Source organism: Triturus cristatus, chromosome 7 (assembly GCF_964204655.1).
Source record: "Triturus cristatus chromosome 7, aTriCri1.1, whole genome shotgun sequence".
NCBI classification, from domain to species: Eukaryota; Metazoa; Chordata; class Amphibia; order Caudata; family Salamandridae; genus Triturus; species Triturus cristatus.
Window position 1 is genome coordinate 534,183,517 of NC_140590.1, and position 12,113 is coordinate 534,195,629.

Consider the following 12,113-nt stretch of genomic DNA (forward strand, 5'->3'; position numbering starts at 1 on the left):
CGGAGCAGGGAATCTGCACTGGCTTGTCAACACATAGAACCAACTTTAAAAAGCTGTGATTTGTGACCTCTTTCTTTTTCTTGCTTCATTGAACCACCTACCACTAAAAACTTCTAAGCATTTTTCATTGAATGTTATAAAGACTATTTTTTCTGTTGGTACTTGGTGGGTTTGGTTATGCATGAGTTTTGAAAAGTGGGTTATTGGTAGGGGCAAATGTGGGTCTGCCACTGGCAATAAGGCCACTAACACATGATAGGACTCAGCATAGGTCTTACAAAATTATTCCTATGCTCAACCCTTGGTAACGTGGCTGCGAGCAGACAGGCTTAACTTCAAAGACAGGTATGTAAAGCATTTAAAAACACAATTTCAGTAAATAATTAAGACACACCACAAAATAAAAATCCAACACCAATTTATAAAAATAGGTAACATTTTTATATTTTAAATGACACCAAAACTAAAAGAAATCCACTGTAGGGAACCAGAGATATGCATTTTTAAAGATTAGTCACTTTCTAGTGCTTAGAAACCATCAGTGCCCATTTTAGTCATTTCGTTTTCTCTGACAGGGACACACCTTTAGAAACTGTTCTGGAGAATATCTCACCACTGTGCAGCCTTCTCCAGCAGACTGGGTCCAGTAAGAACTCCTTCCTGAAGTTCTGCTTGCGTGTCCCAAAGTATCCAACACACAGTCGGTGTGGAGGTTCTGGAATCTCCAAGAGGGTCCTTGAAAGTGTGAAACTTCAATTCCGCAATCCACTTGAACAAAACCCTTTCAAATCCACTGGTACTCCAGGCTGGGGATTCTTTGTGGGGATGTCCAGGTGAGCTCTGTTTACCTATAGCTTCTTAGTCCTTTTGTAGCAAGGAAATCCACAGGGCTGCAGTTTTCAGATGGGGCAATTTTCAGAGGTCAGGCCTTAGAAGTCTTTGCACAGCAGAACTTCGCAGTAGGGCACTTCTTGCTTCAGTAAGTTTCAAGCAGCAGATCTGGAGGGCTCTGCCCCTCTCAGATACTTATTCAAAATTCTCTGGGTCAAGCACCAGTTCACTTCTGACCAATGAGAGCAGGGCAACTTCTCATAGTTATGACCATATCCTGTAGTGTGGCATTATTTTGTCCCAGAGTGCATCATTCTTCCAAATCCATAATGGCTGATTTTCCAGCAAGGAGGTAAGAGCTGGCTAACACCCCCACCCCTCCCCCGGGATGGCTTATTTCCATGGACTCTCTCCCCCCTACCATCTGCACATACCTTTCTTAAGCCTAGCCCTGACTCTGGGTCAAGAGTGTCAGAGTGAAACTGAAACCCAGGCCTCCCCTCTGCCTTTGAAGAGCATAGTTTACGACTCCACCTCCTGGCCTGGCATTCCTATAGACCAGCACACTGCCCTCCCAGCAGAGTGGTTCTTGATCACCTCTTCGAAGCAGCCTGGCTAATCCACTTAACTCTGACCAATCAGGGCAGTCCACTGGAAGGCTGAATTTGGACTTGCAAACAAAGTCTTATAACTTCTTGTATGTACACTTTAGGAGAAATTCAACAATATAATATTGTTGGATTTACTACTACCATTCTGCGAAGTCTTTGAATGGTTTGGCTAGTCATCTCCTATCAATATTTATTAATCAATAACTTCCTACCATGTTAACCTATGGGCCATGGGATTTGCAATGGGAAAAATGACTTGGCCCAGTTTTCTAGCACCAGGGCTCATAAAAACATATTTTATAAGTATTTCCCTAATCTCTACAGGACCCCCACCCCTTGTGCAACCAAGGGAGACTTTAGGGGTTCTGAATCTGCAGAAATTTTGCAGATCCTCCTTACCCAGTTCTTCTAGAATCAAAGTTGAATTTGATCACAATTTAAGGTTTAAAAGCAGCCCTGGTACCCAGGGCTGCTTTCAAACTCACCTCAGTCTTCAGGCCTGCACACATGCTAGTGCAGAAAAAGCTGCTGGCCTCTAAACTGCCATACCCCAGGGTACTGGGGACTTCTAGGTAGTTTCAATCCCCTGTCCTATTATATACTAGGGGCCTATGGGGTAGGTCATGCCAATTACAGGGGTACCCCACCATACCATAGTGTACCCTAGTGTATGTTGGGTGTTTTAACTGTATTCTAATGTGTTCCTTTCAGCTCAGCACTGGCCCTGGGCCTGGTTAGGCAGAGCCCAGGATCAGTCCAAATCAGTTACCACCAGCATCAGTCAGTAAAACGTTGGGGGGTGCCCAGGGCACAGAATGACTTTGCAACAATGAGTCTGTCCACATCCGCTGCTTCTTTTAAGGGCTTTGTACATTTTGGAGGGTACACTGTTGATTTATAAAATTGAATCTCATAAGCTTTTGAACACATAGAAGTGAGTTAAACCTTGCATGGTTTTGGAAAAGAGGCTGTGGTCATCTGTTTATCCTTTTCAACTGTTCATATCATTTTCTTGCAGCACAGCCCATTCAGGATCCTGGAGTTTATGGAGTTGTGCAGTCAGGGGACCACATGGGCCGCACCTGCGTGGTTAAATGGTTCATGTTAAAGCCCAGTGGAGATGATGTGGAGGTGAGTGAATCCAGACTTTCTATCTACTTCTTGTTTTTACTGCATTTATCCAGAGATCTGCTCAACAGACCAGTTTAACAGTGGGTTGGAGTGTGATTGAGAGAGTCGTGTTGCCTCAAGGATATCATAGAGCAGCTTTTTTCCATTTGAATTTCCAACTATTCAGTGTTGACCAGTGATATGATGTACAGTGGGCTTCTGTGTGTAACATGTTTACTTCCCCCTTTCAGCTAATCAGAGAAGAAGAAGATGTCAGTGTATATGATATTGCAGATCATCCGGACTTCAGATTCCGTACTACAGATATAGTTATCCGCATTGGCAATGCCGGTGAGGTGTGTGCGGCTAAAGAGAATGAGGTGATTATATGCTCCAATGACTTGTTAGCCATGTTCTTAATAGGAGGATCTTAGAGTTTAATATTGAATATACTCACTTGTAGTAATGTCCCTGCTGACTGTACTTGTCCAATACAAATTACGCACTCCAGTATATGCACCTTTCCAAGTTACTAACTGATATTAATCAAATGATTTGTACTCCTAGCGCAAACTTGAGGGAGCCGTGCACTCAGTGGATTTGTTTTTATTTGATCATTGGCCATCAAATTATTTTCTATACTTCCTTCCAACCCCATCCACTCACCTTTTCATCTAATGTTTGATACAGGTCTTTTAAAGTACGGTGATGTCATTCTGTAAGCTGCCTTTCAATGGTATTGTCATGCTGGTTCCTTATCACTCAAAGAGTGCTGGAAAGACTTTGGGCCTGATTTGGAATTGGCAGACAGGCTACTCTGTTGCAATGGTGATGGACTACTGGGTCTGCCAGACTTTTGGTCTGTCTGCCCTATTTTGAGTCAGGCAGACAGCTGGAGTTATGCCAGTGAAGTAAAATTTACCTAGGAATATCCTAGTGGTGAGGGCTAGTAAAAAAAAAAAAAATTGCACCATACCCCAGTCTCTTCAAAGGAGATTCCAGAGTCCTCACGACCAGGAGACTTTTGAAGTCCACTGGTACAATATTTGCAGACACAACATGATGTACAGTCAGAGGATGGTGAAGGACAAAGACAATCATAAGATAAACCCCATATTGTGATTTGATAACTGTGCCAGGATACTTAATAATGTGCTATAAAATGTGGGAATGATCGATCGAACAAGTATCTAAGATTATTGTGCTGGAGATTAAATGGTTGTATTGTGTACCACAGTATCAATAAACTATAAATAAAGTTTTTTAAAAAAATACCCCCGTCCTCTCAAGCACCATCAGAGAACTCCCATGGTGTTGAGCCAATAAGATTTGTTTCTTTTACAAAGACAAGCTCCTGCTTTTGGAAAGGAAAACACTTAAACTGTTTGGTGTAGGCATTTGTCACCAATGATGTGACATGTGACTTTGTATGAACTACAGGGCCGGTGGTAAACTGTAAATTTGCCAGGCAGAGTAGCAGCACATGTTTTGCCTTTCCACAGGACTTTCTGTGCTCCTCAAGTGGTCTTCAAAGAGCTAGAGTCCTGAAGTGCAGATCTACCCCTCCATAGACGACTGGATGGTGAAGGCCAGCTTCACCCAGTTATCCTTTAATTTTTTTCGCAAAAAATATTCGTATAGGCTTTTTTCCTTTTCCAACCTTATCATGATTGCATAACGTAACAGCGTACAATGCATAATGTAACAGCGTACAACATCTTGAATTGTATACACTTGAGTTATACAGAAGGAAGAAACAGAATTTCACTGATAGCAGTTGCAGAAACAGTAGGGAATCTGTATCCAAGTACAGGCAATGACAATTTGCCACATATAATAAGACTGCTTACAACAGCAGTTGACAACAAAGAAGTCCTTGCACTTGCTCAGTGTGGCAGAGCTATTGGAGAGATGGCTACAGCCAAGGAGAGCATCCCTGGGGTTTGAGTTAGACCATACACACTGGTATGGAGGGAGGGATTCATAGGGAGGATTTAGGTTGATCTGTGCCGTGCACTCCCATCACAGAGCTTCTCCAAGAGTGCATCCTAAGTATCAGAAATTGGGTATCTGCAGAGGCCATTCACCTCTTTTATATGCAGTGCTGTACTCTCCGCCTGCGCACAGGTTATCACGGATAGTACCCATGTGGAGGTGGCGGGGGGGCCCTGCTGCCACCCATTTATGGGTGATCAGCTATTTTACCAGGATTAGAGCCAGGTCCGTAAATCATACCACCACACTGTTTTTCTCCCAAGTGTATTCTACAGTGGAACCCGTTCAGCAGGTCTGATGTGTGGTAATTCCCCTGCAATAGTCTGACAGCAATGGGCAGGACCAAAACGTATGTAGGAGTTTCACATCAGGGGTAAGGCAGCTGGGACAGACTGTGTTGGTGCAGTTAAAAATATTGGTTGAGTTTATGGTGAGTAGAATAGGCTCTATGCAATATATAGAATTGCATTGACTTGAATCCGGTGTTGCGGGATAGCCTAAAATCGCCTGCCATTCTTTCTCTGTGCAATTGTGCTCCAGGCCTGCGTCCCTGTGACGGTGCAACGCAATGAGGGGGTAAGGAGGAGGAGTAGGTGGGTTGATTGGGTGGGTGTGTGTGTGTGTGGGTGGTGGGTGTGGGGGTGTGTGGGTGTGTGTGTGTGTGTGTGTGTGTGTTTGATTGATTACTGTATAGTGAGATGTTGCAGGAGTTCCTGCTGTATGTCTCCCCAGTACTGATTCAGTGCTCTAACAATGGAAGCCATCAGGAGAAATTGACCCAGTGGAAGCCCAGAGTTTGCCAGTAGTTCTTCTGTGGGTAGGTGGGCGCTGTCTCGCTATAGGTCGCCCAGACTGTGCAGGCCCACCCCACCCCAGGGCCCCAGATCCCTATGGGAAGTCTGTATCCACGGCATATCAAGTAGTGGAAGCGCGGGAGTGAGAAATAGAGTCCTGCAAAAGCAACGATATGCCACCCGAAGGAGGAGCGCACCTGGCAGTGGCTCCCTTGTTAGGGGGTGAAAAATGTTAAGCAACCGTTCCAGGAGTATTTAAGCCTTGTAGGTACTGCTACAATCCAATGTCTGCGACGTACGCCCACAAGTTATGTCTCTGGTATCCAGGGTTGTCGCACAGCTCAGATTCCTGCAGCAACTGCACTGGTAACACTAAGCCTAACATTAACAGAAGGAGCTTAAGACCCACTCCAGGTCAACTCAAGGACGGGAAACCGCTCCTGTTCTCAAGTCCATTCCCGCTGAATTATTCTTCGTCCCACCACTCTCTAGCAGAGAAGTCCTAGGGAAATCAGTGTGCATCACATTCTTAGTCCCATTGTCCTACTGTGGACCCAATTTAACAACTGGCCCCAATGCAACCCGACTTCACTTGTCCTTCTACTGGGCCACGACCGGTAAAGGCCTTCAAGGGGCCCATGCTGCAGATTTTCGGCACCTTTCCATCTCCTTGTGGCGCACCTTCAGGCTCCTCTGTGTGGATGCCTCCTTTCAGATTAGTCTGCGGATCCATCTTCGATGCAGTCTGTGCCTTCTGACCCAGTAGCAGGTTCTGTCCAGACTCACTCCGGGACTGATGCCTACAGCAGCTGCGAGCCTGTTGCTACGATCCTTGGTGGTTCCTACGTCATCGATACTGACTTTGACATCACAGTAGGGGGACCCAATTGTCTTATCTGATAGACTACTAGCTGCAGATTCCTTAACGTAGAATTATCCCCAGGCGTGAGACTGGACCCGGAAAACTTTCTTGCCCAGCACCTCAGGGGGCGGCACCACGCGACTCCGCCCGACGTCCTCCGCGGCCGTGACGTCAGCGAGGTCACATAAGCCCCACCCCAGCACGCTGACGTCAGTTTTCTTCTTTTCGGCATGCAACGCAGACCCGGATCGTGTTCCTGGCCTGTTTCAGGCTTCTTCCCACTTTGGGTGTTTTTCTTGGGTACAGTGTGCGAATGCCTTCGGGCTTCAAGACGTGCTCGTCTTGCACGTGCCAGATGTCGGCGACGGATCCTCACCCCATCTGCATGTGGTGTTTGGGGGAGCACCACGTCTCCACGGATTGTGAGGCGTGTAAGCAAATGAAGCCGAAGTCCCGGCGTGAGCGCCGGATGAAGCTCCTTTCAGCAGCGCGCATGTCCAGGTCGGCGGCGGCGCCGCATCCGTCCCGCGGACGGCTTCAAGAACCGCCGCCTCCGACATCGTCCTTCTCCCAGGCCGCAAGGGCGTCGCTCACCTGTTGGTAAGTGTCGCAGTTTGTCACCGAGGCCCCGCCCCCGGCCTGTTGGGGGCGTAGGTTCTCCGCGGGTGGTGCGGCCCCGCGTGTCGAGATCCTATCCACAGTTCCCGGCATGGGGGTGACCAGAGCCCAGATGGAGACCTATGCGGCGGCCTTGCAGGCCTCTTTGGCTCTTCCTTCCCCTCCTTCTCTTCCTGGGACGTCTGCGGATCCCTTGCCACGTGCGGGGATGTCTGCGGCTTCGCCAGCGGCTCCGGCCCCGGCGCACACCGGTTCGGATCCAGGTGCGGAGGATGTGGGGCCGTCAGGGTGCTGCTCTTCGGAGTTCCCTCCTTCGGACATGGGCGCTAGTGCTTAGCCGTAAATTCCTACGGGGGTCCCTGTGGTGTTGCAGGAGGTTGCCGGGACTCTGGCGTGTCCTCGAGTCTCCCTCGGTCCTCTGGGCAGGCGGCGGCCTCGGCCGAGGTGACGCCGCAGGGGCCGGCTAGGTGTCTGGCGTGTCCCCAGGTCCCCCCTCGTCTCTCCACGCAGGCGGCTGCCTCATCAGAGGTCGAGGTATGCCTTTTCGGTGCCGTTCCTTAGCTGCCCTGGCTCCGACCCAGCTCCGGTCTTCTGCGCCGTGCATTGTGGCGGAGGTCGTTCCGGTGTTCCCTTCGGAGCCGGTCGACATTGACCTGACGCCGGTCGCGGACTCTACGGCGCCGGGCTGGCATCGGGTCGTTGTAGTCTTCGGACGCCCCCTCTTCCCCAGAGGTTTGGCGTTGTTGGTTTCGCCTTCTCCGGAGACGGGCCGCCGCGTCGTGGAGTTTTTCCCAGCGTCTTCCAAGGATGGCTTGTCGCCGCGCCCGCAGTCCTCACCGGAGAGGCCTCAGGTTCCCCATTCCTTGGTCCCCCTTCCTCCTTTCCGGTCTTGGCCTTTCCTTCCTCCTGTTGGCCTGGGGGACGGCCACTTTAGCTTGCAGCCGTCGCTCACTGAGGAACTGCTTTCCCCACCACGGGGCCCCGCGGAGGCCGGTGCTGCCTTCGCTCGGGCTGTATCCACGGCGGCGGGGATCTTGCGTATGGGCGATCCAGCTGCCCATTTGCCCACGGATCATCTTCTGGAGGTCCTCCATCAGGGCTATGGGGGTCGGGAGCTGCTTCTTCCCTTTGAAGCTTTGCTCCACATGTCTGTTTTGGGGGCGGCCCGCCACAGGGGACCCGTTGCTCCAGCCAGTTCTGCACCGCCAATATCCTGCGCAGTATGACCCGGTCTGTCTTTCCCTCCACCCCTCTACCAGGGGTCCTCTTTTACAGACTGCCTTTCCCTCCCTCCCATCGGTGTTGTCTTCCCGATCGTGGGAGGTCCGCTGGTTAGATTCTAGCTTGTCCTGGGTGCACGGTTCCGTGGTGTTGTCTGCTGCTGGCTGTGCATGCCTGTTTGTTCTGCTACGCCGTTTGTGGCCGTTGCTGTATTCTCTTGTGCCTTTCTTCTTCCGTCTGCACTTTTGGCAGTGCAGCCGTCCCTGCCTTGGCCGCTGTCTGCGGCTGGGGGTGTGTACAGCTCTTCTGTCACTGTGCATGTTTCTTCAGGCGGGCCCTGCCTCCGGTTCTACTTTTTCTCCCTGGGGTTGAGTTGGTTCTTGTGCTCCTTGAGGCTGTCGGGCGCTGTCTGCCCCTACGGGGTGTTGGGCAGTTCTCCCTTGGTTGGGCTTAGGTTTTCCTGGCCTTTCCCTTCTCCCTGTGCCATGTCCCCTGCTGGGGCTCTGAGTCTCTCCTGGTGGAGAGGCTCTCTCGCAGGCCCTCCTTCCTACTGGGTATGGCTAGGGTATCTATTCTACGTTAAGGAATCTGCGGCTAGTAGTCTCTCAGATGTACAAGTTACTTACCTCCGGTAACGATGTATCTGGTAGACGATTCTAGCTGCAGATTCCTTCACGACCTGCCTTTCCTCCCCGTTCTGCGAGGACCCTCTGCATGGGTTTCTGCAGTCTCCTCCTTCTGGGTGACTTGTCTTCTGTGGGTGTCCTTTTCGTTTTCTTCCGGTCAGGCTTCCCTCCAGCTGGTTTCTCTCCAGCGTGCGGGCCTCCTTTTGCTCCTTTCCTCAGTTAGTTTCTTCCTCGTTAGGTGTTCTTTTACCTGTCCTTTGACTTTCCGCTATTTTCAGAGGTTATGGCCCTCCTTGGCACTGTGGTCTGTGGATGGATTCCCTGTCCTTTGACCTCCTACTCCTTTCAGAAGGTTTGGCCATCCTTGGCAGTATAGTCTGGGGATGGATTGCTGATGCTCCTCTGTTCCGGGCTTGTGGCCCTTCCCCTTGTGGTTGTGGTTGCAGGCTATCTCTCTCTCTCTCTCTTTCACGGTGCTTTCACATGCTTGTGCCTCCGGGAGGGCTCTTGCCTTGGCTTGCAAGGTGGTTGCACAGAGTGGTGCTTTGCGCTTTTCTTGCTTTGCTGCTCTGGCTTTCTGGTGCTTTACTGCCACCTGGTGCTTTCGCCTTGGCTTGCACAGTTGTTCCTCACAGTGGTGCAATGCTCTTTTCCTGCTCTGGCCTGCTGTTGTCGCCTTCTGGTGCCTTGGTGCCACCTGGTGGCTTCTCACCTTTTGTTTCTCTCTGGCGCGGAAAACTTCTCCGAAACAAACTGATGTCAGTGCGCCGGGGTGACGTCACGCCCGCGTAGGACGTCGGGGGGGATGGGGGGGGGGGGGGAGAGAGAGAGTCGCGTGCTGCTGCTCCCCGGCACGCAGAGATGCTGGGCAAGAAAGTTTTCCGGGTCCAATCTCACGCCTGGGGATAATTCTACGTTAAGGAATCTGCGACTAGAATCGTCTCTACCAGATACATCTTTACCGAAGGTAAGTAACTTGTACGGCTGTCTTTGAGGCGAATTCACTACAACCATGACCGAAGTCGCATCCACTGCATGTTTCATTGTAACTGACAAAACCTCATTCTTCTGATAAAATGCTTCCACTTCACATGAGTCGCCCTTCAAGCACTCCATAATCTTTTTGACTCTGATTCAGAGCATAACCAACTTGGTATGGCATGGTGTGGAGATGATGGGAATGATGCATCCCACTACAGTGACAATGAGAAAATGTTCATGGATATTCAAGGCATGCCCCTGCCCCACCACATTCACCCCCCAATCATATTTCCCTCCTACCCCCCCTCCCCTCAAAATAATAATTGGCCTCATTTGCTGTAGCTATACAACATGCTGCCGAAGCAGGCTGCCATCTATTGGTTCATGGAAAATGTACACATCAACTTGTTGAAGATGCAGGCCATTCTAGTTGCCACCTGAGCAGGTCTTCACCGAACCACTCCTCCATTTAACAAAGCCCTCAAAAGCACACTAATGGTCACTTGGGCCAAACCTTGCTCTTGCTCGCCATTAAATAGGCAAGTGCCTAGAAGGCCTAGACCTTCCCCATGCGACCCTGCCTTCCTTGTTCAATAGCCTACACCTAAGAGCCTGGTGGTCCAAGCACCCACGATTAGTTTTAAACTCAAATTTGTTCATTACAACTTTTCCTGTCAAAGAATTGATGCAGATGGAAGCATTTGGAAAACTGATATTTCCTTCAACTAGTCTTTCCCTTCGCTGTCTTAATGCAAGTCTCTTATTAGGTAACTATTCATATGCACCTATAAGATATGGTGTGTGAGATCTTGCCAGGGATTCGGAGTCCCTGATGAATATCGTCGGTTTGATACAAATCATCCAGGATGGCCGAGATGCAGCAGAACATCATCTGTTACGTGCTGGACGCTACGAAGTGCTTTGGGCAGGTGATGTGAGATCCACAGGCTTTTTGGATGACGTCAAATTGTCACAAATGGATATTCTGTTTGATGGCAACCAAGTCTTTGGTCACAAAGCAGTCTCAGTACTGGAGTTCTTCAAAGAAAGCAGGGCTACAGCACGCTTTCTCTCTGCACCTCAGCAGCAGTATCTCCACCAATTTGACCCCTTTTGAGGATTGGTAAGGGGTTTGCTCAAAGACCAGGCCAAGGCCTGTCGCCCCAGTAAAGGTTTTCCCAGTCCTTTTGAGGCTAGGGTTGGAGATACAGCCGATAATGTCTAGGCCAGCAGTCAGTGTCCTGCCCCGCCCTGCCCCACTTCAGCTTCCAAGAGCATCTTCAGTTTTCCGTACTCCCCTTCTGCCTCACCAGTGGCCCCCTGGCATTCATGGAAATTATGGCGGTGGTCACAGCGCATCTTCAGAAGTTTGGAATGGCAGTGTTCCTCTACCTCAACGATTGGCTGTTGAAGGTGGGCTCACCAAAGTACGTAGCAGACCACCGCCAAACAACAATGAGCCTCCTAACATCTTTGATTTTCTCTGTCAACGTACTGATGTCACACTGGAATTCTTTGCAGAGGCTCACGATCATCTGAGCCGTCCTAAATATGGTTCACTTTTGAGCCTTCCTTCGAGATCGGGAAGTCCAGGACATTTGGTCTGTGATATGGATGTTTCAGGCTCGTCCTGGGTCTCAATGAGATGAGTACGGCTCTGAGACTTATTGGCGTCTTGGTTTCCTGTTTCCTGCTAGTCTGCTTCACCAGGTGGCACATGCGAGCTCTGCAATTGAATCTCAAGTCTCAGTGGGCTCAGCACAACAGCAACCTGTTGTATTACATCCAGGTTTGGAAGGAACATGCAAAATGCCTCTAGAAGTTGCTGCAAGGCTTCCATTAAACCAGCAGCAGATCCCTCTCCCTACCCTGCCCAGAGCTGACATTGGTGACAGAAGCATCACTGCTGGGTTGGGTAGACCCTCTGGAAGAGTTGGAGAGCAGCATACTCTGGTCTGCAGCGGAGCCCTGTCTCCACATCAACTTGTTGGAGTAACAGTCCGTTCTTGTTGCTTTGAAGACCTTCTTCCCAATCATCAGAGGGAGGCTGATTCAGGTCCTCAGAGAGAGCACCACCACAGTGAGGTATTGCAACAGGCCGTGCAGTATAGGATCTTTGGTCCTGTGCCAGAATGCTCTGCAGCTTTGGACCTCACTGAGCAGTCAGGGCACTTCCCTGCTAAGTTAACTACATGGTTGCATCTCTAAACGTCAGGGCAGGAAAAACTCAGCCGCTGATGCCTAGCAGATCACAAATGGCAGTTACACCTGAAGGTGAGTCAGGTCTTCTTCCAGGAATGGGGTAGAGCCCTGGTTCGAACTATTCACCACCACTCAAGTAGCATAATAATTACACAGTTGCACACTTGAGTTCCTAAGAAGGCTTTCTCTCTAAGACTCATTCTTCCTAGAGTGGAGCTTGGGACTCCTGTATGCCTATCTGCCTCTACTCACCTGCCTTGAG

At 49.8% G+C, this 12,113-nt stretch overlaps 1 protein-coding gene across 1 annotated transcript in view; it reads left to right on the forward strand.

Annotated features, from left to right (window-relative positions):
• Positions 1–12,113, forward strand: part of UBE2O (ubiquitin conjugating enzyme E2 O) — a 563,443-nt gene that overhangs the window by 371,581 nt on the left and 179,749 nt on the right. The window contains exons 11-12 of the mRNA XM_085616919.1: positions 2,461–2,573; positions 2,804–2,932. Coding sequence (XP_085473045.1) covers positions 2,461–2,573; positions 2,804–2,932 — 242 coding nt within the window. The remainder of the gene's footprint in view (positions 1–2,460; positions 2,574–2,803; positions 2,933–12,113) is intronic.